Source organism: Eucyclogobius newberryi, unplaced genomic scaffold, assembly GCF_026437365.1.
Source record: "Eucyclogobius newberryi isolate DKJ021-1_F unplaced genomic scaffold, fEucNew1.0.hap1 SCAF_3, whole genome shotgun sequence".
Classification (NCBI taxonomy): domain Eukaryota; kingdom Metazoa; phylum Chordata; class Actinopteri; order Gobiiformes; family Gobiidae; genus Eucyclogobius; species Eucyclogobius newberryi.
The window spans coordinates 15642113-15665991 of NW_027315945.1; the positions used below are offsets into that span (position 1 = coordinate 15642113).

At 38.4% G+C, this 23879-nt stretch overlaps 1 protein-coding gene across 1 annotated transcript in view; it reads right to left on the reverse strand.

Annotated features, from left to right (window-relative positions):
- The window catches only part of bcl3 (BCL3 transcription coactivator), a 17570-nt gene extending 6221 nt beyond the window's left edge, over positions 1–11349 (reverse strand). Inside the window, exons 1-3 of the mRNA XM_072460400.1 lie at positions 10899–11349; positions 10310–10418; positions 3435–3543 (exon numbers count right to left, since the gene is read on the reverse strand). Coding sequence (XP_072316501.1) covers positions 3435–3543; positions 10310–10418; positions 10899–11283 — 603 coding nt within the window. The 5' untranslated portion in view covers positions 11284–11349. The remainder of the gene's footprint in view (positions 1–3434; positions 3544–10309; positions 10419–10898) is intronic.
- Positions 11350–23879: the final 12530 nt, after the last annotated feature.

Genomic DNA, 23879 nt, shown 5'->3' on the forward strand with positions numbered 1-23879 from the left:
AGATAAGATAAGATAAGATAAGATAAGATATTCCTTTATTGTCCCACATGGGGAAATTTCATTGGTGCAACGCAGGTAGATACAGAGGTAGATACAGAAGAACAGATCATTTATAGGAAGTCTGAAAAACACTTTCAGTAGAAGATCTCCTATAAATAAATAAAAACTCCTATAGACAAATAAATAAATACCATTGCATGTGATCACGACAGTAATTGCACATGAATATGTGTCACGACAGCACATAGATTGCACATGAATTTCACAGTAATTGCACATGAATTGCACATGAATTCCAACAGCAATTGCACATACGACAGAATTGCACATCAGTATTAGGTTAGGTCAGTATTGCGACGGGACAACGTGACGATCTCCGGGTAAGACGACTGTTCTCCGCAGTTTCATGAGTTCCTCCTTTGTGGAAACGCGGTACGGCGCCGGCCGGGGGGCGGGGCCGGAGCCGGGGGGGGGGGGCGGGGCCGGAGCCGGGGGGGGGGGGCGGGGCCGGAGCCGGGGGGACTCAGAGCCAAAACACATCGCAAAGACACGACGAAAACACTCAATCCAGCCGAATAAAGTCAAAACAAGTTAATTTAAAGCGATTCCAGTGCGTGTCCCGATCGTTCGTGAAGTTCCTCTTTCATATAAACGTGTATATAAACGTGTACCGACGACACGCCGTACTTTAGCGCGGCCGGAGGGCGCGGGGGAGGGGCTGGTGGGCTCGCTCGGAGCTAGCTCACGTCACAACAACACAACGGACGCAACGAAAAACGCTCAAATCCAGCCGAAAAAAGTCAAAAACAGTTGAATTAAAAAACTATTCCAGCGCGTGTCCCTATCGTACAGTAAAATAGAAAAAATATGTTAACTATATTTACAAAATATAGGAGATAAAGCACAATAAGTGTGAGAAAGAAGAGAGAGCGTTTACACCGGGCTGCCAGCTGTACCAGCGCCTTATGACGTATGTCTTGCCACGTGCCCTACAGCGCTGTATGTATTGCACATGCCCTAAAGTGTTGTATGTATTGCACATGCCCTAAAGTGTTGTATGTATTGCACATGCCCTAAAGTGTTGTATGTATTGCACATGCCCTAAAGTGTTGTATGTATTGCACATGCCCTAAAGTGTTGTATGTTTTGCACATGCCCTAAAGTGTTGTATGTATTGCATATACCATAAAGTGCTGTATGTCTTGCCACGTGCCCTACAGCGCTGTATGTATTGCACATGCCCTAAAGTGTTGTATGTATTGCACATGCCCTAAAGTGTTGTATGTATTGCACATGCCCTAAAGTGTTGTATGTATTGCACATGCCCTAAAGTGTTGTATGTATTGCACATGCCCTAAAGTGTTGTATGTATTGCACATGCCCTAAAGTGTTGTATGTATTGCACATGCCCTAAAGTGTTGTATGTATTGCACATGCCCTAAAGGGCTCCTTTTAGTTTGAGTTCAATGAAAGTTTGCAGACTGTTCCACAATACACAACCCTTTTAGGATGGAACATTTTGACGGAAAGTTTTTCTCACAGAAAGTTCGCAGTCAGACCTGCTTGTGGCTCTGGTGGTTCATGATGCAGTGGTCCTGCTTTTAATGTAATCTTTGAGAGGAGGTGGAGGCCCATGTATGCTTTTATATTTAAGACAGGCATTTTTTTATTTTATAGGGTTTTCAAAGCTCAGTTAGAGCCCTCGTCCAGCAAACTTTGTTGCCCCAGGGCAGCTGTGGCAACACTAGTAGCTTACCACCAGTATGCTATAGTATGAGATGAAAGAATAATGACAAAAGTGTAGCACTTTGAGAAACTTCAACAAGCCTATAGATCACATGACAAGTGTAAAGCATTATTATTATACTTTGAAAGGATATTACAATAACAGCCAACTCTGAACACGTCTTAGTGCTGATGTGAGCTGCTTCCTTCGGTGTTTTTGCACTTCATCATCATATTTTTATTTTACCTCAGAAAAAGCTCAAGACCATTTAAAGAATTAATACATGCTCGAGTAAGAATCTAGTTCTGACACAAGTGTAAAGCAACAGAATGAAACTTTCTAGCGGTGGCACATTACCTGCATGATTCCATGGCAATAGAAAGTTAAAACCAAACTTCTGAACATTCTCCATGAAGATAGATCACTTTTACACCATAATGTGGAATATTATAGCAAAAGTAACAACATTTCCATGGAAACAAACCAAAGGAGGCTCCTCTGGGCCAAATACGAGTCAGATTTCTGGAGATGCAAGCCACAGTAAGGACACATGTTTTGTTAGTTAGTGCAATAAATGGGGGCTTTAAGTATGAATTAGTAATTGAGTGTTTTTTTAAATATTTTTGGAGAAACGTGCTCTTGTCACCTACAACCTGGAAATAGTTTATTTAAGTACAGGGGGACATATAAACCTACCAATACAACCTACCAATCTATCACATTATTCACATTATTCAAATTATTCCACGTTGCTCTCGGTAGAAAAAGCCAGTAGTATTAGGAAACCCAGCCCCATATTGCAATAGACAATAAAAAGGAACAATGGAAAGCACAGATGGTAATTCTTTTGGCTCGAGCCCCGCACAGGTATAACAGTAAGTTAGTGGGTGAATTCCTCTTTCTGGCTGTGAGCCAAATCAAGGCACTTCCTCTTTCCTTTTTTCCATGTTAATGTTACTAGAAGGAACAGGCAGGAGTATGATCAAGTTTTTCAATCTTTGGCTGATATTTATTCATTGTATGTGGGCAACTATAATTGATAATTAACAGATAATCATACAAACAAACTGCTATTGCTGTCTTTTCATTTGAGCAGAGAGTTAGCTTGTTGCTGCACTTTGATTCAGATGCATTCATGTATTTACTATTTGTGCTTTTATTTACATCTTTCTATATTGGCAACTATTATATATGTTATACTGTGTCACAGTCCCTTGTTGTTGCTGGTATTATGATTATTTTGAGCACAGGTGACATTTTTTAAAAGTTTCCAGACAGTCACCTGTGCACCCTGCACTTATTTGCTCTAATCTACAATACATGACACAACACAACACAAATGTATTCTGATCACACAAGCACATACACCCCGACCTCTGCCAGCATTCTCGCCTCGCCAAAACTTCCACAGAACCTTAGTCTGTGTTACTTGGGTTTGTCAGTTTGCTTTCGTGGCCCTAAAGCCGAGTAACGACAATTACATTTGAATTTAAATCACTCCAATGTGGTGTTACCCGTCAGTTACTCATCTAGAGCATTTCAAAGATTCCCCTCAGCATAATATATAAACATTTTACATTCTACAAGTGCAAACATGTAGGTAATTATTGCTCTCATTGATAATAGTTTGATTGGGTTACTGTATTTTTACTCAGAATGATACAGGTAAACATGCACCTTGTTGGGTGTGGCTGGTTGTTTGGCTCACCTGCCTAAGGTTGTTGTAGATATCAGGACTTTTGTGCTCCAACAAGAAGATTTGAAGCAGTTTGTAGACTACGGGCATGTTGCCTTGAACCACAGCAATATGTAGAGGGCTGCAAAATAGAGAAGTAGAAAACATAAACATGATTATTTCGCGAGCCATTTATTTTATTTTCAGCATTTAGAAATACTTAATGATCCCTTCAATTATGAGATGGATTTCCAATTCAGGTGAGAAATCGAAGATTAATACATTTTGTGATGGATCCCGTTGTGTTTATTTAAAATGACGCAAATTTGTAAGATCTTTCAACTCTTTAGACCTCTTTAAAATGTTAGCCTTTGGACGTGGTAGTACCAAGTCTGCACTCAAGGCACATTGAGTGCAATGAGAATGAGTTTGAGTCACAACAACAATAGTTTTATATTATTAATAAGCTATTCTGTAACTTTTTCTGGCGCAGTGGCCAAGATAATGTTTGGTGCATCTCAGTGACCCTGGTGTAGTATGGACACCTTAGCGCAGACCTGGGCATTTGTGGCCCCAGGGGCCGGATGTGGCCCTCGGCCTGTTTTAATCCAGCCCCTCTGCAAGATAGTTTCTATTTTGTTGTAGCTACGTAACATGTCTCTGCACTTGTGTCCTTAATAAAGTTTACATGAAATGAATGAAATAATAGATCCAATAGCCTATATTCTACAGAAAAATGCTTATAATTATAAGACTTTGTCACATCAATCATCGCAGTCCGGCCCTTCACTACTTGCCTTGATTGGAATATGCACCTAGGAGGAGAAATCCTTCCTTGTTTTGGACTCCCTGAAGCCTGGATAAATCAGCTTTATTTGTGACAGATCAAACGATGGAGCAGTTTTCCGCATGTGATAAAACCAGAGTCTGCACAACCTCTTTCATAACTACCAGGTAACAAGTGTCTATTTATTTATTTAGGTTTATTTGATAAGGACAAGTGTGTTTCATCAGCTCATCTAGAACCTTTTAGCCGGGGCTAATTCTCAATGTCGGTCCCCCGTCGCTATCTGTTGTGTGACAGTTAGGTGTTCCAGCAAATAGCCATATGTCTGTGACAAATTAGATGCTTGTAGTCTATTCCGGAGTATTACAGCAATCTGCTGAAACAATAAAACCACTGCACAAAAATAAATGAAGTACTGGTAAATGTATACTGATGATACAGACAGGTTGTGTGAAATGGTTTTATTTCCGTAAACGCGGTTGAGAGAAACCTAAAGGAAAAATAACTTGATTTTTGTTTGCACTGTTTCTGCTAAGACTATACTTTGTGCATTTTATTTTGTCAGGTGGTAAGCCTGGACAAAACACTGACTTACTGAATGCTGGCATTTTAAGGCCAACAGCAAATATGGGCCGACAGAGCGGGACAACAGTGGAAGCAGTGCATTCCACTAAGAACCTTGAAAGATGCATTGCCATGAATAAAACACCCCCTACTTATCACAGTGTTATCACATTAAAGAGGAAACCACTATCAGAGGCCATTACACAAAGTGAGAGAGTGAACTTGGGCTGGAGAGGGCAGGAAACGGTGACAGGGGCAAGTCAGAGGCAGCAAAAGACAACTTTATGTTTTACTTTTATGCTGTCACATGAAGACTCTTCCAGTAAGAGTCAGACAGCTTTTATGTCACTTCCTGTTGTCACAATGGCTGAAGGGAGCCTTTTTGTGATTTGTTCACCAAGTCACTTCCAGTCAGTGTTAAAACAATAGAAAATAGATATTCAAATAGAATATTCATACAGGTTCTGGTTCACTTTTGAGGAGCCAATCTAACATGGATGTTTTTGGATGGTGTGGGGAAGCATGACTAGTTCAAAGATAAACAGAACTATATCTTATGTTTGGCCAAAAACAAACCGAGTCAATTCCAACTTGATAATTCACATTCTTCTTAAAATTCTTAAAAGTACAACAGCCACAAGTAAATCTGCTTGATGCAGGTGCAAATTATACATGCACAACAACACCTGTGCACTTTGTGGATTACTGTAAGTGGGCTTCCTCAAATCCTAAAAAGGACTGTTTTGAAAGAAATTGTATTCAGTAATATGTTGCAACAGTACAGTAACAGTACCTTTTCCTGAGGTAAATGTATTTATGTTTGTTGCATCACTCATATATCTTTGTCCTTCAAATTTAATTAACTTCACATTTGAATTCAGCAACTTATGCAGTTATTCTTACTTATGTAGTAGTTTACCCAAATACTTTCTTGAGTAATCTTATGGCCCACAAACAGTATTCCTACTTGAGTACTATTTTTGGTTACTCCTCCGATAAGCATTTTAAATCCTGATAGTCAAATTCATATATAAGAAGAGAATACTCATTGATTTGCCTGATTCTCTTCAGCATCCATTCCTCTCCTTTTCTATTTAGATGAAACTGTACAGTTTCTGGTTCCTGGAAGTGAGGCAGACCACAGCCTCATAGAGATAACCTCAGGCCCAGCGGCACTGACGCACACAAGACCCACCACACACAGTCGAACTAATGCACAAAGACAGAACAGCGCTCCTAGTGTGAGAGAGTGAGAGACACTCCAGGCAGAGCTCTCCTGTTGGTCCCCAGATAAGAGGTAAGAGCTTTGAATCACAAACACCAGACAAACACCAGTGTATTACTGATGTCTTATGGCAGGGGTGTCCAAACTTTTTTCACCAAGGGCCGCATTTATAAGGGCCACAAACAACTTGACAATGTCGAATTTGTTGAATGACAAAGTGAATTATTCCTCCACACCTTTAATTAGACCTAGAACATTAATATTAGGTTGGTATAAAATCAATATGCCTGAATTTTCCCAATTTCACAGTGAAAAGTACTAGTTTTTGTTGTTTGGGCCGACATAGCAGGAAGCTGGAGGGCCATAAAAAATTGGTCTGAGGGCCGCATTTGGCCCCCGGGCCCTAGTTTGGACATTGCCTGTCTTATGGCAACAACATACTGACTGTCTCCATTAAGAATGATGCTTCACTATACTCCGATATGACAGATATTTCTATTTTTTTGTAGCCACTTTGTGAACTATTCATTCACTCTCATAGGCAGTCTACACCTGCCCTGGGGCAGACAGATGTTTGTGGGGAAGTGTGATTGCCACATTCAATCACCAAGCATTTCCAAAGTTTGTGAGTGATTGTATGAGGGAGTTTGGTCAGTAACGCTGGCCATAGTCAGTCCCGGCAGCAGCACCTGTGTGGACTGGACTGCAGCTGTGTAGATGAGGCAAACACTCACAGTCTTGCAATTTCGCACCCAAGACTTCAAAACACATATGTTTGTTGTAAGAAGGATGTAAAAAAAAAAGCTAGGTGCTCTAGAAAAATCAAATATGCATAACATATTTAGCTGTTCACTTGGCTTGAATATGTAAAACAGGAAATGTTTGTAAATTCACCTTTATAATTCATGTGGTTGTGGCTGAGTTGTGGTGCACCAAATGCAAAGATTTAGAGTCGTCATTTTCACATTACAATTTTAATATTTCTAATGAAGAGTATCAAAGCTTAAATAATCAATCTTAGAAAAAGTTTTGAAATTCCAATTCAACAGAAAATGCACATTTAAAACAAACTAATTTGCACATCCCTTAGTGCAAACCAGCCAATGAGAGACTGTCAAAGCTGAGAGAGAGCGAGCGGTAAATGAGGAAGTAAGAAGCGGATGTTTGGGTTTTTTGAACCCATTCATTTAAACAACACCCAAGTTAAAAGAGAGAAACACACAGACACCTGAGAAAAACCACAGTGCTATCTCAAAGACAGCTTAGCTCGGCTTTCCCGAAACTAAAGGAACTCAAGCAGCGCTGTGCAGAGGGGATTGACGTAAGACAGCGGCGCACGCTCACCTCACTCCTGCTCTCAGTCTGTGCACGACTCGTTCTGCAGAAAACTCACAGACTTCAAAAGAACCAGCTCCAGACAGGCTCTGTGCAAACGTCATACACCATGGGCCATTATCATAGTAAGCTATTGAGAATGGTGAGAAATATTTGGAAAGAACATTTTTGGTATTGTAGATAGTACAGCCATGGAACCCAGCCAGAAAGACCAGGAATATTGTTTAAGATGCTACTTTTCTGATGAAAAGAAAAGCACATTATACTCATTACTTTTAGAAATGGATCCATGCTGATTTCTCCATGGCTGATACTTTAGTTTAGCATTCAGAGCAGCCGACATTTTCAACAAATGATGTCATGTTAAATCACTATAAACCCAGTCACAGTTTAACAGTGCAACAAAAGAAAGTATAATAATCCAATCCAACTTCATTTTCATAGCACATTTTACTTATTTCTTTGATTATCATATGGTTGTTTTTTTTACAGGACAGCTAGAGTGTGAAATGGGAAGAAAGAAGTGCAGCGTCCTAATCCATTGCGCCACCGGCGATGCACTTTTATAAGTGAGATAGTTTTCAAAGTGCTGCATATAAAAGCAATATAAAACAAACATTTAGATCTAATACGAGGAAAGACAGATCAATAGCAGTCATTTTTTTACATTATAACAAATATGAATATCTTCATATTTGTTTGGGTTATATTATCGCAATCACCATATTCAGACAGTATTCTGGACAGCCATCAGAATTGTGTAAAACAAGCCTTAAATGTTTGGTTGTGGTTCAAGTATTGCACAAAACTATAAACTCTAAAAGTGCAGATAAATCACATAAATATCCTGACGCAAGCAATTACATTCACATTCTGCTTTTATTTCAATTTAATCAGCTCTTTTACTGTACACTCAACATTCTAATTTTGTATCTCAAAAGTACCCATTGCAAAATTAGATGTGTTTCCATCTACAAGAGCGGTGCAAAGTGTTTCTTTAGTCTGGTGGTTCCGAACAATACAATGACTTTTAAACCTGTTGTGATGCAAAAAGATGTAAATATCAACCCAGCAGTTTTATCATGCACCCAGGATACTGTAGCTAAGCAATTCACCTGCTGAGATTTGGTGAGTTTTTATTGCCCTGGAAGACAAACAGGGGAAGTCGTTGAAATAGTAAATGTTCAAAATAAAAATGTACTCCAAATTTCCCCCTTTACAACTGATTAAAGATTGCAGTTGCACAATTGAAGTCTAGATTATTCCCCTACATAAACTCCACTAGAGTTTGTGTTTTATGAGCGTGTTTATAATAGTATCTGATTGGATTGTATCAGCTGAGGGCAGATGTCACATGTTTACTGGGCAGACGCAGAAGCAGCGTTTACATGTCATGGGAATACTCAACTCTGGGTATCACAAGCTGGTTTTAAACTGATGCAAATGCACGTCAAAGTGGGACTGTCTGGGTTTTGGAAGATTCCATGATTATAATACTGAATTATATTTCACTTTTGTGGAAATTATAGTTTTCAGACTGAGGGAATTGCTAAAAATGCTGAATGTCGGCTTCTCGGTTTTTGTCTCGATAACCCACAGATAGCAGGCAACAGGGGGCTAATCCGAATATTCCCTGTAAATAATACAAAATCTATCTATTATAAAAGGACAACTATAAAGTATGCATGAAACCAGAATAAGTAATTATTGGGGAGCTCTGAAAACTGGGTTATAGTTTGTTGCAGAAAGTAAAATAGCTGCAGATTTGGTGCTCAGCAGGTGAGTCATAGGTTATTCAGCCCCAATGTGGCCCTCGTCCCACTTCACAGACACATCCACATTGTATAATGACTGTTGTTTTCAGATGAAGTTTGAAGGTTTATGTGAATGAGAACTGTGCAGACCACTGTGCTGTGGTCACTCCACTTTCATTTTCATCTTTACCATTGCACACAGTCACATGGTCATTGCTTAATATTATATCAATATGTATATTGTTATCGATATGTATATGAACATTAGTATTCATATTAATATTATCTAATAAGAAGCTTCCCAATGACTTTTGGGTCCTGACTCTATCTATTGAGCTCATTTGGACGACTGCTTTAGGGTTCTGTAAAACTGAGGTCAGTTCAACTTCCTGAGCTGTGACTCATTTTAGAAGTTTAATATTATATACATTATTGATGTGTAATAAACATTTAATGTTTCAATATTAAATTGTCTGAAATGTAAAAAAACGTATTAGCATGAAGATGATTAAGTAACCCTTCAATGTGAAACATTGTATTATTACTAAAGCAGAAAACAACTAAAGAAATGATTGGTCGCCTAAAGATATACTCTGTGCATCTTCGACTGAAAGGGGCCCTCAAACCTATTAAATATGTCTATTCAGTGTTGTCCGGTGGCCGAGTGGTTAAGGCACAGCACATATATGCCAGGTTCCACCAGGCCGGTCGTGAGTTGAAATTCCGACAATTTACTGCATGTCTTCCCCTCTCTCTCATCCCCCATGTCACCCTGCTCTCTCCTGTCTAATAAAGCCATAAAAATATTTTTTTTAAATGAATATCTCTATTCTGTGACCATCAGTACACAAAGTGTGTTCGGTGTTAGACAAGACCTTGATAAAAAAAATAAACAGAAAACTACATGTAAAACGTAGTTATTTGAACAAAGACACAATTTACTCCCAAATCTCAAGATAACTCACATCATGTCTTTACTTTCCTGTCGTTGTGAATATAAAACCTTTAAAGTCCCTCCAAAATAATTGGTTGACTTGTAAAAATTGTGGTCAAGCAAGGAACCATTGACTTATTAATTAATTAACTAGATGATGTAATGTGGGTGAAATAAACTTGGGCTAAAGTCAAATATAGGGCTCTTCATAAATAATATACTTCATATATAATATTTCAGAGTATATACCCTTCTACATAAAAGTGTCAATATTTCCTAAACAACAAGAATGATAAAAAGTCCACATACGTGTCTCCGTCTTCATCCTGCCTTGAGGCCAGTGCGATGGTGCACAGCAGATGGGGCGTGTGCTGGTGGACAGGTCCCACAGGCTCAGGGGACAGACAGTAATATGGAACTACACAACACACGGGACAAAAAGCAAGCATTAGATCTTAAGCTGTTGGATTGTTTTGAGGGTCACTGACTCTGTGAAAGGACTTTATAGTGAGCTTCAATGAGAATATTTCTGACCTGTTCTCCACAAAATGAAACAGACACTGCTAATACAGCGCATCTCATGGCATCTTTGTGCCAAGGTGAGATCAAGGTCGAACAACTGTGTGCAGTCTGAGAATAGAGCCGTTTATTTCCTCTCATTTAAAGACTAATCAAGTTCAGACCAAGAGAGGTAGAGGCCAAAACCCACACTCACTTATAACCACATACTTACCTTTAACATTCTGAAAATAATTCAACTCTTTAGTATAAAATGCATACATAACTATTACGGTAGTTGTTTTAAAGTTGTCTTTTTTGCCAAACAGAAAAGAGATAACCTTAAGTATCTGGGTAAAATGAACAAGAATTGCCATCTAAGCCTCAGGAGTGATCTCACCATAAGAGGGTAAAGGAGACCACAGGCGTGGGCTGGGAGCAGTGACAGTGACCCGTGCCCCTGTGGTCCACTCGCTCTCCTGAGTGGTCCCAGGTGAACGGTCCCCATTCCCAGTTGTCTCCGGCTCCACGGGAATCTTGCGTTTTCTGAAGGGAAGTTTCAGGGTCGCATGTTCCGCTCGTTTGCACTCTGCACTGCTTTCTTTCTTCACTACGGGGACGTGTTGGTCCAAAGAGTCTGTTTCTGTGCACGCAGGAGGAGCAGGCGAGCCTGTCACACTCGAGTCTGGACTGCTGCTCCCACGCTCTCTGTGCGTTGTGCGTAAATCCAGAGGTGCTGCAGAGAGGGAATGCTGCTCCCCGTTCATGGTCATGACCATCGGCATCAACTCAAGGAAAGAACACTGGAAGCTCCTAAAGCAATACGACTGTAGGTGACTTTAGGAGAAAGCTGAATTAGGCTATAGGCTGCTGCTCTATTTCAGAATCAGAAAGATGATCTGTGGCTGAAGTCCCATTGTAGCGATTGCCTCCTAAAGCTGACAGCTCCATGTTCCCAAGTCAAAGTTCATCTTGATGTTGGAAAAGCCGCAGGTGCAGTTTGGACTGCTGCTCCGCGCGCACCTATGACCCACTGCAGGTAAAGCGCAGCTGCCAGCCTCATAATAAAGTAGACTCACTCACACAGGCGCGTGTGGTGCTTTCCCTTTAAACCGAAAGCTAGAATACTGCGCTCTCCGACAAATCTAGAGGGACGTACTGCATGATCTGAGTCTTTTCTCTGTTGTGACACATTAGGTCAGCTAATAGTACTGACTCACTGTGAAACATGTGGCTTTTGTGTGTCAGAAGCAAACTAGTGCAGGACTAGCCTATAACTACTGGAACTTCATGCCTAACTCAATAGTCACGGTTAAAATAGGCCTAGCCACATCTCAGTTGTGGATAAAAGGAATAGAGGCCAAAATCACAAGACATCTATTTGAGCTTTCAGAATGATGATTATTCAAGTCAGCTGACAATGGATGTCAATGGCATAATTCTAACAACTCTGAGCTGTGAATGTTTTGAATGTCCCTGGCACAGAGTCTAAGTGATGTCATTCAAATAATACACTTCAAATCCAAACCTGTTGCGAATATTGTCTTCAATTATTGTCTTCACACTTTCCTTTCCTCCTCCGTCTAATCCTACGGTCACTTTGGTACTTTCCTCTCACCGGTGAAGTGATGGACAACTAACTGAAAGTCATTCAGAGTCTAAAGTCCCTAAAATACCATTATCAGGCTGTGCAAGAACATGTCGTGCAGGTGCAGCTCAGTCGTTACATTGTCATCTGGTGTCAATTACCGTCTGCAAACTAAATCAGAGACATATCAAGTTTATTCTGAGCCACTCGTCACCTGCATCTGTGTGGGTTATTTTAGAGAAGGTTTGATGCCCCCTAGTGTTGAATCAAAACAATCAGTAAGAAAGTTGTTGAGGCGTATTTAGCGATGAAAAAAGAGCATTATTTTTGGAACATACTCCTCGTGGTTGGGACATCACAAAAAAATGTGTTTTGGATGCCTTAATCTCCAAAATGTTTATTTTCAGTTTTACCCAATTTATCTCTGGTCCTATCTTGTTTGTTTCTTGATATTTTATGTTTTTGAATTTTGAGAAATAATATTTTTTAAACTATTTGGTGGTTTTGTGCCACATCAGGACAAGTACTCGCTTATTATTGAACGAATCCATTTATTAGGCAAAATGTAGCCCACATTTTTATCCACAGTCATGCAGAAAAGGAATTAGAGGTATTATATTATTAGATTCTATAACATCACCAACACTGTGGCACCTGGGCATCCATTGGGCCTCTCTCAGTTGCCCACGTGGACCTGTTCTATATTTATAACAGCTCCGCCAAAGCATTGCTGTTTCGCCAAAAACGCTGCTAAGCTTGTTTATATGAGATGTAGAGATGGCAACTGAAACCAGCTCTATGTCATTTTTAAGTTTTTCAAAAGACGCTAAACCGAAAGTCCAACATATAGATGAGCAATGAGTTCATCAGTTCCCCATGGGTCAATGAAATAAACTGTCCTGATTGCACAGCTCTGTCTAAGTTCAGGCTGAAATACAGGAAAATTTGCCCCCACTACCATTCTCAGACGATTCCCACGACCCCCAGGGTGAAGGTGAGGAGTCTTCACTCTTTCTGAAAGTGATAATGAGCAACAATATGAGAGTCCGAGATCAGCTCAGCCTCAGAGCTCTCCTCTGCCCTCTGAGCGGCCACAATCTGACTCTTCTCTCACCCCAGAAGGTATTTATCCCCCCACTGATTTTACCCTGGTGAACGGGAAACGTAAAAAGAAAAGATCCAGAAACAGTAACAATAAGAAAGTTGATAATAAAGCTGACATTAAACCCCAAAGACAACTCTAACTGTCGCCACATGGAACCTGAGAGGGATTCAGTCGACCAAATACAGACAGCCTAAAAAAGACTTCTTTGTTAAAAACAAACTATAATATATTGTGTTTACAAGAGCTGCGCCTAAAAACTCAAAATGATGTTACATATCTTTGGAGAAACGGAAAATCTGTTGTGTCCATTGGGGAGGAAAGTCCAGACGGTGTTGGGATATTTCTTTTAAATCATGATTGAAATGATAAAACAAAGGGCCCTAGGGTCCTCCTGTTGGTAGACTGTTTTTATAGAAATGACAGATGTAGAATTATTAATGTTCACACTGCACATGTAAGACATAGTAAATGTAACTTATTTTGTAAGTTATAAGAATGTTTACTTGTTAGTTATAATATAATTTGATGTGGTGATTTTGATACTGTGACAGACTTGAATGACAGAATAGCAAACACTCCAATACAAATGACCAAAGAAGGAAAACTTTTAAAAGAGGTCACTGCAGATTTACTTGATGCTTACAGTGCATTGTCCCCTAGTAATATTGACTTTACGCGTTTTGACATTAAAACCCAAACTAGAATTGATCGTATTTATAGTTCTTCAAATATTAAAGCCTTTAACTACAAAACTATACTAACTGAATTCTCTGACCACTCGATTGTCCAGACGTCGCTCACTCACGGCCCGTCTGAACAAAAAGGATATTAGAAAGTTAATATTCAATGTTTCCAAAATGTAGATGCAATAAACGAACTAAGACTAGAAATCCATGGAATAATCTCTTTAAAATGTTTAACCAATTCTTACTTTTCACTCTGGGATTTTTTTAAATCAAGAGTTAAACATTTAAAAAAAAAAAATCAAAGTAAAGAATTAAACAAAATTAAAAATGCCAATTATGATCATTTAATAACTGAGTACATCAATCTTAAACAAAATCCTGATGATATATCGAAGATCAAAAAAATAAAGTCTCAGATTAAACTAATCAATTTAGAATTATTATTTAAAATAACTGAAAGTACAAATATTGACTATGATGGAAACATTGCTCAAGCTGTATTCAATTACAAGAAATAATTAAAAGATAAATGTATAGCTTCTGTCCAAGCCCCAAATGGCTCCATTATTTCAGAAGAGAAAGAAAAATGTGAAATAATAAAACTATGTGCAGAAAACTACAAAAGAATAAACCCGAATGATTTTGATGTTCAAACAATATTAAGAGACGTCCCCGCGTACAGCTATGGACTTCAACCCGCTCATTAAAGAAATACAAGAATCAGAAGTAAAACATGCAATTCAACAACTAAATCGAGGAAAATGTCCCAGTCATGATGGACTTTCCTCAGAATTGTATCAATGATTTATAAATGATATAAGTGAACTTTTAACTTGCATGTATAACGAGGGTCTGTCCCGGGGCTGTTTGGGGGACACTCTCTATGAAGGGGTCATGAATTTACTGTACAAAAAAGGAAACAAATGTGATATTAATAACTACAGGCACTTAACAATCATGAATACCGATTATAAAATACTGGTGAAAAAGATTGTAAATAGAATGAACGATGTACTCGAAGAAATGATTGAAAAAGATCAAACGTGTGCGATTAAAGGGCGGGTCATGTGGGACAATTTATGCACTTTAAGGGAAATTTTATATCAGATCAGAATTTTTATGTTTTAGGCCTTGACCAAAAAAAAGCCTTTGATTTTGTGTCACGGGAACATTTATGGAGTGGATATGGTTTCCCTACAGATTTTATTAATATGATCAAATATTTGTACGTTTAATCCACTGTATGTATTCATGTAAATGGTATTTTATCTAAATTGTTTAATGTGTGTCGTGGGGTAAAACAGGATGTCCTCTGAGTGGAGCGCTTTATGTTATAACCATTAATCCATTAATAACTGCAATTAATAAATGTACAAATTTTGTAGGAATAGCTCTTCATGCCTCGTTTAAAGTGAAAGCCATGGCCTATGCAGATGATATAACTGTGATTATTCGAAACCAAACGGAACTAGAACATTGTGATTTTTCTGTTTTCTTCTCCGATCCAGACGGCTTCGGTTTTATTGAGATTCAGTTTTGCACTGAAGCGATTTCATAGATTTTAAGAAATCGAGTTTAAACTTGATTTCTTAAAATCTATGAAAACGTTTATTGTGTCAGTGGGCGAACATTTCAATATCATCGTTTATCGTGATATTATTCTGTAGCAATAGCTAATAGCCATTGTAAATGCAATTGAGTTTTATTGAATGGCACTTTCTTTTCCAAGCACTAGATCTAGATTTAGACCCTCAGTTGTCCAGGTAGGTTCCATAGGTAAAGAAAAATGAAATAACCCCTTCAGTAAGAACTCTTGTTTGCATTGTGTCTTCAAAAGTCCTAAGCACTTAATGTTTTTTTACAGACCATTCTTTTATCAAGTGGTAAAGTCATTGGTCATCCATCCATCCATCCATCCATCTTCTGCCGCTTTATCCGGGGCCGGGTCGCGGGGGCAGCAGTCTGAGCAGGGACTCCCAGACTTCCTTCTCCCCAGACACTTCCTCTAACTCCTCCGGGGGGATCCCGAGGCGTTCCCAGGCCAGCCGAGAGACATAGTCTCTCCAGCGTGTCCTGGGTCTTCCCCGGGGCCTCTTCCCGGTGGGACATGCCTGAAACACCTCCCGAGGGAGGCGCCCATGGTCATCCATCTCATGCATAACTATGACACACTATTGCTGTAAGTGCTTGCTAATTTGGAGTGACAGGGCCACTCCTGAAGACCTTCTACGACTCTGTGGTGGCATCAGCCCTCCTGTACGGTGTGGCCTGCTGGAGCAGCAGCATCACAGAGAGGGAGAGGAAGAGGCTGGACAGAGTCATCAAGAAGTCCAGCTCCGTCCTGGGCTGTGCTCTGGACTCGGTGCAGGAGGTGGGGGACAGGAGGGTCCTGGCTAGATTCACATCTATGCTGGACCATGAGTGTCGCCCCCTGCAGGACACTCTCTCCGCTCTGGAGAGCAGCTTCAGTGAGAGACTGATCCACCCTCGCTGTGGGAGGGACAGGTTCCGTAGGTCTTTCCTTCCTGCTGCTGTCAGACTTTATAACAAAAACTGTTAGTCCTGAACACTCGCAATACTGACCTAACCTAATACTGATGTGCAATTCTGTCATATGTGCAATTGCTGTTGGAATTCATGTGCAATTCATATGCAATTACTGTCGTGATCACATGCAATGGTATTTATGTATTTATTTATTTATTTGTCTATGGGAGTTTTTATTTATAGGAGATCTTCTACTGAAAGTGTTTTTCAGACTTCCTATAAGTGATCTGTTCTTCTGTATCTACCTCTGGATCTACCTGCGTTGCACCAATGAAATTTCCCCATGTGGGACAATAAAGGAATATCTTATCTTATCTTATCTTAAAAAACGCCACACACTTAACCGGATAGTACGTGCCCAAGGCGTGTTCCGCAATATCCGTCCCCGAACGCAGAAAATGTCTCCTGAATCGCAATGACGCCCTTCATATAACCGCATCTAACGCACGTCCATCACGGCGAGTAGAGCGGACTTTCCTGATCGTTCAAACCGAAGCGAGAGCAGAAGCAAACACTCGGTCACAAGCCGGGTCACGAGCCGGGTCACGAGCTGGGTCACGAGCCGGGTCACGAGCCGGGTCACGAGCCGGGTCACGAGCCGGGTAACGAGCCGGGTCCGCCATCTTGAATGTTTTGGAACAGGGGTGGAAAGCGCTACTTCCGTATCTCAGTGTGATGCGTTAAAACCTCCGACTGGGATTGGTCGGTAAATGGATTACCGACGATTTCATTGGCTCTGACTCCAATTCCAGACCCTTACGCATTCAAACAGAATGTGGGCGGGGCTGGCGGGTCAGGCTAGAAGGACACCACTTCATCGTGTTTAGCTACATGCACGAACCTAAAAATATTATTAATGTTTAGTAATAGTTATCCTAACCTTAGCTCCACCAATATCAATGATCAACAGTCATGTATCATATCTATATATGTATTCTGTCACACAATTATCTTCTGCATTGTAATAAAAGAATTACAAAATACATTCAAAATAAAAAATAATTAAGTGCATTTCCAGGCCATTAGCGCATCATTCATTCCTCAGTCCCACTGATGGTGACTCGCCTCTGACAGAAGTATTTACCACTGTTGGATTTGTCCATGTTGTCTTTGTGAAGCACAGAACCATCTGATATCTTTTCCTCCTCAAACCTCCAGGTGTAAGTGACCGGTTCAGACTCAACAGAGCAGACTATCACTAGAGACTGACCAACATATAACGTATGTTCCCCTGTGAGCTTCAGGTCCATCTGAAGAGAAGTCAGTTAGTTTTTGAAGACTAATTCAATAATATTGCCTATTTTAAAGAAGATCTATCGTGCTTTTTGTCTGCCGAGTATTTATATAATCCATGACACTCGTGGATCATTGTGTTATATTCGGGACATTTTAAATCGCAATATTGATCTAAAACAAAAAACTAGTCTGCTTACTTTTGGGATTTTATTTTTTCATTTGTGCTAAAATGGCTTTGCGAAGTATGTGTGTCCCTATGTAAGGAAATAAGACTGCAGAATGAAGCAATGAAAGTAAACAGTGAGTGTGGAATCTTAGCATCAGAGGCATGTTGTCCTCAGAGAATAAAGATTAGTCAAACATGAAGTACTCTAAAATTAAGTCATTTAATGAGAAATTAAGGCAATTATAACAATGTAGGATGCATATAGGTCTCCTTTAACATCAGAGAAAAGGGGCATTTCTTTCTGGAGGAGGGTCCGCCACCTATTTGCCTTCATAGAGACGTTATTGCTTTGTCTGTAAAATTCCACAGTATGTCATTAAACTGACACTGCCAGATTTGTGGAGAGGTTTTTCCAGGTATATTTGTGCATTAAAACATCAATAAATAATGAAATGCAATATATTAAATCTCCATTACAACATGATATGGTTTAAAGAAAGACAGAGAAGACAGAGCACAGTTCTCAGAGCTCAGAGCGGCTGAAGGTCACTGACTTTATCTGTTGAAGGGACAAAAATGTGTCATGGAATTTACAGAAAACCACTAAAATATCTTGAATGTTTTATCATTGAATATTTAAAGGTGTAAATGTTCACACTGTTACTTAATGATTTGTGAAAAATTCCGAAGAAATTAATTCTTGGAAGAAAAAAAACAGCAGCAACAAGGATAATTCTCATCTCCTTGAAAATATATTTCAAACTCACCATCTACTTGTAACATTGTTGCTCCACCTCCTGCTCCTGCTGGAATACTCTCTTCTCTGTCCATCTTGGTGATAAGTTAGTTTGATATATTCCTTTGATGGATAATAGTGGTTGTCGGGGAAACACATATTTGATATAATTGTATATCAAACTGCAGAGATGTGCCTTATTACAAAAGTGTAACATCATGAAAGTTGTCCTATAGTAAGTGTATCGTGCCAACAGTTGCTAAGTGCGTAGAGGAGACTGACATCCTGCTGGGCTCTGATTGGCCGACTGTATATAAGACCCTATTCTTTTCTGATGTGACAGATTGTGAACCATACTTCATATCAAAGCATTACATTTTAATTTTAAAGACATTTCTTGATTCCATATGTGCAAAGTTTGCACAGCGTTCTCTTTGTCTAAATATTTTATCTTTGAAAGTGCAGGAAGTCCTGAGAAAGTTCAGGAATACGTGGGATGTCAGGGTCATACCCGTCACACAAGAGCAAAAAAGAAACATTGTAATATTACATGTTGAAGGATAAACCACGCCATAATCATGTGTTACTTTTGGGGCTGGGAGTGATATTACCTTTACAGAAGATCGTCTCACAGACAGTTCTTTTCCTGAGGCTTCAACTCAAACAGCAAAGATGGGACTCGTCACCTTCTGTGTTTTGGCTGTTGCATTTACAGGTAGGAAAAAGTACATTTTATTTTGGTTAAATATTGTGATTAAGTGTTGGTGAAAAACTAAAGGTATATTCAGCCTATAAGAGAACTAATTTAAGCAGCCCCCATGGCAACCTGATCTATGCAAACCACAAGCAAGTGTTAAACCCTCTGAACTCGGTTTATCACTCAGCTCTGAGGTTGATTACAGGAGAAGGAAACAGAACTCATCACTGAATTGGTGATGAGTTGGATGCAAGACGAGAACAACACTGCCTTTTGTTGTGTTTAAGGCTCTAGTTGGCATTTTGCCTGATTATTTATCCAGCTTATTGTACATTAGTTCAAGTATTCGCTGTTTGAGGTCTCAGGACATTTTTATCTTACAATCCCATCGTATCAACACAGAGACAAGGAAAAAGGCTTTCAACAACTCTGCTCCTGTGGAGACTTTTTAAATTAAATCATTTTATGCCTTTTAATGATTTTAAAGCACTGGTCAAGGACGACCCTCAGTGCCAATGCACTTGTTTTATATAATTGTACCTCAGATTGTATGTTTAAATGTGTTTTCATGTATTGATTATGTTTATTGATTGTTTTATTTGTGTTTTAGTATCCTATGTTTCTTGTTCATTTTGTGTTGTGTTTTAACATGAAAAACAGAACTTTTCTCATTGGGTTTTCCCTGTATAAATAAATAAATTAAATCAAATGAAAAAACAATACAATATTTCGCTTCATCTCACTGGGCTCTGCTCAGCTCTAGTAACTCGCTCTGATTGGTCAGCACAATCACATGGTACACAAACCTGAGTAACTTTCGGGCCGCTGTGCCCGAAAGCTAAAGGGTCAGCACTAGATCATATTATATATATATCTGTGGGAATGAACATTTTTGGACTGTGTAGTTTTATCAGTGTTAATTGTTAATCAATCAATGCTTATGCCATTTATTAATTTAATGTAACTTGTTTTGTCACTTTGACAAGAAGCATCAGTTAGGAGCAGTAAAAGATAAATTAGTGAGGATAACTATGACTTTTACATTTTCAGTTCAATAGAGAATGTACATGTCATATTTGTAGTTCTGCTGATGTTTGGTCAGTTTGTACTTGACCTTTGTGTTATGTTGTGATGAGAGAATGCTATTGCAGTCCATTCCTCCATGTTAAGTGGCTTTCACTTCATTCATCACTGCCTCCAACACAAACACCTTTTAGACGAAAAGACTGGGAGTTTGAAGGGGAAGATATAGTCGACACTATGCTTGGTGTCTCTCCACAGTATAAAGACAGGATCACTCTGTTCATCTCCACTGGATCTCTGGAGCTCAGGAACGAGACTCTTGATGACGCTGGAGAGTACGAAGTTATAATTAGATTACAAGGTGGAAGAAAAAAAAAACTATACTGAAGATTTATGGTAATAATTGTATTATGATGTAAATGTATTAATGTAAAACTACACAAATTTGAATCTCATATAAGCACCATATATGAAACATAAAAATGTATTTGGATTAAAAATATATTTTTATTAAATTGAATCTATATTAAACTATAAATAAATAATTTTACATATTTTGTTGTATGTTTTTTAAAGCTGGTTATCTCAGGAAACAGCTCATCATTTATTTTCAAGTACAGATCTGTATATTTATGTATATCTAGTAGTTCTTTATTATTTATTTGTTTACGGGAACTGAGTACTCTGAGATGCGCCGTAAATGACACAAGATTTGTCTTTTTTCAGCACAATGATGTTCCTCCAACAGCAGAAACTGGACTTTAGTTTGAAGATGGTTAATAACTGATGATCTGACCAGAAGTGGCTTTCAGTTCCTCATGCACTATAAACGCTCGCCTTGTATGTAAATATATATTCATATTTAGCCACAACATGATGCAAATTATAGTCAGTTTATTTTACTCTGTTCAGAGATATTTTATGGAATTTGATTACTCCTTAGAATTGGTGCTTGTGGATTTATGATTGTGTTTCTGCCGCTCTCGCTCCAGCTTGTTCTGGTTTTAAAGCGAATAAGTCTTGTTTGAAAAATACTATATATATATAATATTATATAATAATGTTTTTATTCTAAAATAAATAATTTTACATATTTTGTTGTATATATTTTTAAAGCTGGTTATCTCAGGAAACAGCTCATCATTTATTTTCAAGTACAGATACAACATTATGAATGTTAATTTAATGTTAATAGGTTTTGTAAAAAGTTTAAAAATTTAATTCAATCAAATAATTATTTTGTAGAGAAAATACATATGTTTAACCTTAAGCAAATGTGAAATGCCTAGTATTGGACCTGGATGATTTTATTGTGTGAATATAAACTGAGACGTGACAGTAGACAGTAAGATGAGAAGCGGGAATATAAAATAGGCAAACAGATCAAGAGTGTGCTGTTGACTAACTTAGTCCAGACAATAAAGTTCTTAATTTCACAGTATTTAGTCTATAGAGAATAAAGTATTTTATGCAGTCACGCTCACAATAAGAGCCTAATGGAAGTGAATCATGAGCCACATTCTGCAGCCATCTATCCTGGCACTATTATGAACTAGTAATGACTCAAACCCACCAGAAGAGGTCAGTGTTCTGCTGCTACATATAGCAATTCTATAACAAAAATGTTGATGTCCCAACATGAAGGGACAAGAACAGCCAATTGTGTGTCATGAAATTTGACAGAAAACAGCTAAAATATATTGAATGTTTCATCATTGAATATTTAAAGGAACACAGTTATGAATGTTCATAGTGTTACCTAATGATGTTTCTGAGCTCCAGAGATCCAGTCGAGATGAACAGTGATCATGTGACAGTATTAGAACTTACATTTTAGTGCCAAATGACCAGGTTATTGAGATTAATGTGACGCCACAGAATCAGGCGACACACCACCTCCTGACGCTAAACCTGAGGGAAATCACACACTGTTCATGAACAAATATATCATACAAAAACAATTAGCCTAATTCTAAATTAAAACTTTATTTATTTGTATTTATTCAATTATTACAATAGTTCTTATCAACAACTCATCTTTTGTTGTGTTTCCTTCGGTCTGACACTGGCATTAAATACATATATAATTAAAATGTATTTAAGGAAGTACTTATTTGTTGCCTGCATAATCTAATTTAATTATGCTTGTTCAAGAATGTGATTATGTCCTGTGATTTTCATATGATTAGATTGTACTTTGCCATGAAATAACCAAAGTAAAGTGACACATTTTTAACCTAATTGTTTCTATTCGTGACTCAACTGCAGAACTCACTTTAAAACCAGAATCTGTATTTACATATTTTTTATTTTAGCTTCCCTCATCTATATCGAAGATCATTGACCTATAGAAACTGAGCAATAGTGGGCTACTCAGTTAAATTTAGCCTGCTTGAGTAACCTTTTCATAAAAGTGTTGGCTACTTCTCTGACTCTTCTCTGAGTAGTTTTCTCACATCATACTCCTACTTGAGTAATGTGAAAGTGTTGGTTCCTCCTCCCACTGTGAGCAAGTCTAAAAAAGCTTAATGTTGACCAAATCAATGATAAGAACATTTTATGATTTATTTTTTCTATTTTTTGTATCTTTGAATATAACAGATTTGGCTCATTGTGTAACATTTCGTGTTTCAAATCATAAATCAAAAATTAAAGGAAACATATTATACAAAATCCACTTTTTGAGCTTTTACCCTTGTCACAGTAATCATCATTAGTGTTGTCAAAGTTGTATATTGAGTGACTCGTGCATGTTTACTGTACTGATACTGGATACTGTATTCTCTATGAACGAGGCTCGAGGTCATTTTACCTAACCCCTATCCCCGCCCACATCCCTGTACTCACTTGTTATTATTTTTAAAATGAAGACTCTGAGTGATACATGTAGAGTTATAAAATGTCACATAGCCACTTTTCAACATAAAAACCTAAAAGTTAAAATCTGCTGCTTGTTACGGTGAAATGTCTGTGAAGAGGCGGAGCTTATCAGTTCTACAGTTTTGAACAGGAAGTAAATGGACATGTTTCTATTACTTAGCCATTCTAGCTCAATGTTGCGGTTTAAAGTGAACACAATGATCTACTTCTGTTATAGTTAGATACTAAGTACATGAAGAAAAGTACAATATTATGTCTTCTTTAAGTCCTTGAGCAGTATTTTCCTTTTTTTAGTAACTTCTTGGACTACTACTTTGTACTACTTGAGTAATATTTTTTTAAGTAACTTCACTCTCATTTACTCTAATTTTTGGCTATTCAACTCACTTCTACCATGTAGCATTTATATTTTATGTTTATTGCTAAAACTGTTAATGGCAAAACTGTTCTAAATGTCCAAAATGATTATTATTATTATTATTATTATGAGGATTTTGCATTTATTATATTTAGATTTAGGACTATAGAAAATTCCAAGTACTATTACTAAGACTACACCATTTTCCGGCATTGCATTTTGAGACAATGCAAAACCATCAGCTGTTACGCTCGGCTGAACACACACACATTCTGGAAGTGTCGCACATGACTGTTCAGTGGCTCTCATACGGTATCTTGTGTTTCATGTCCCACCCTCTGTCTCAACACCCTCCCACA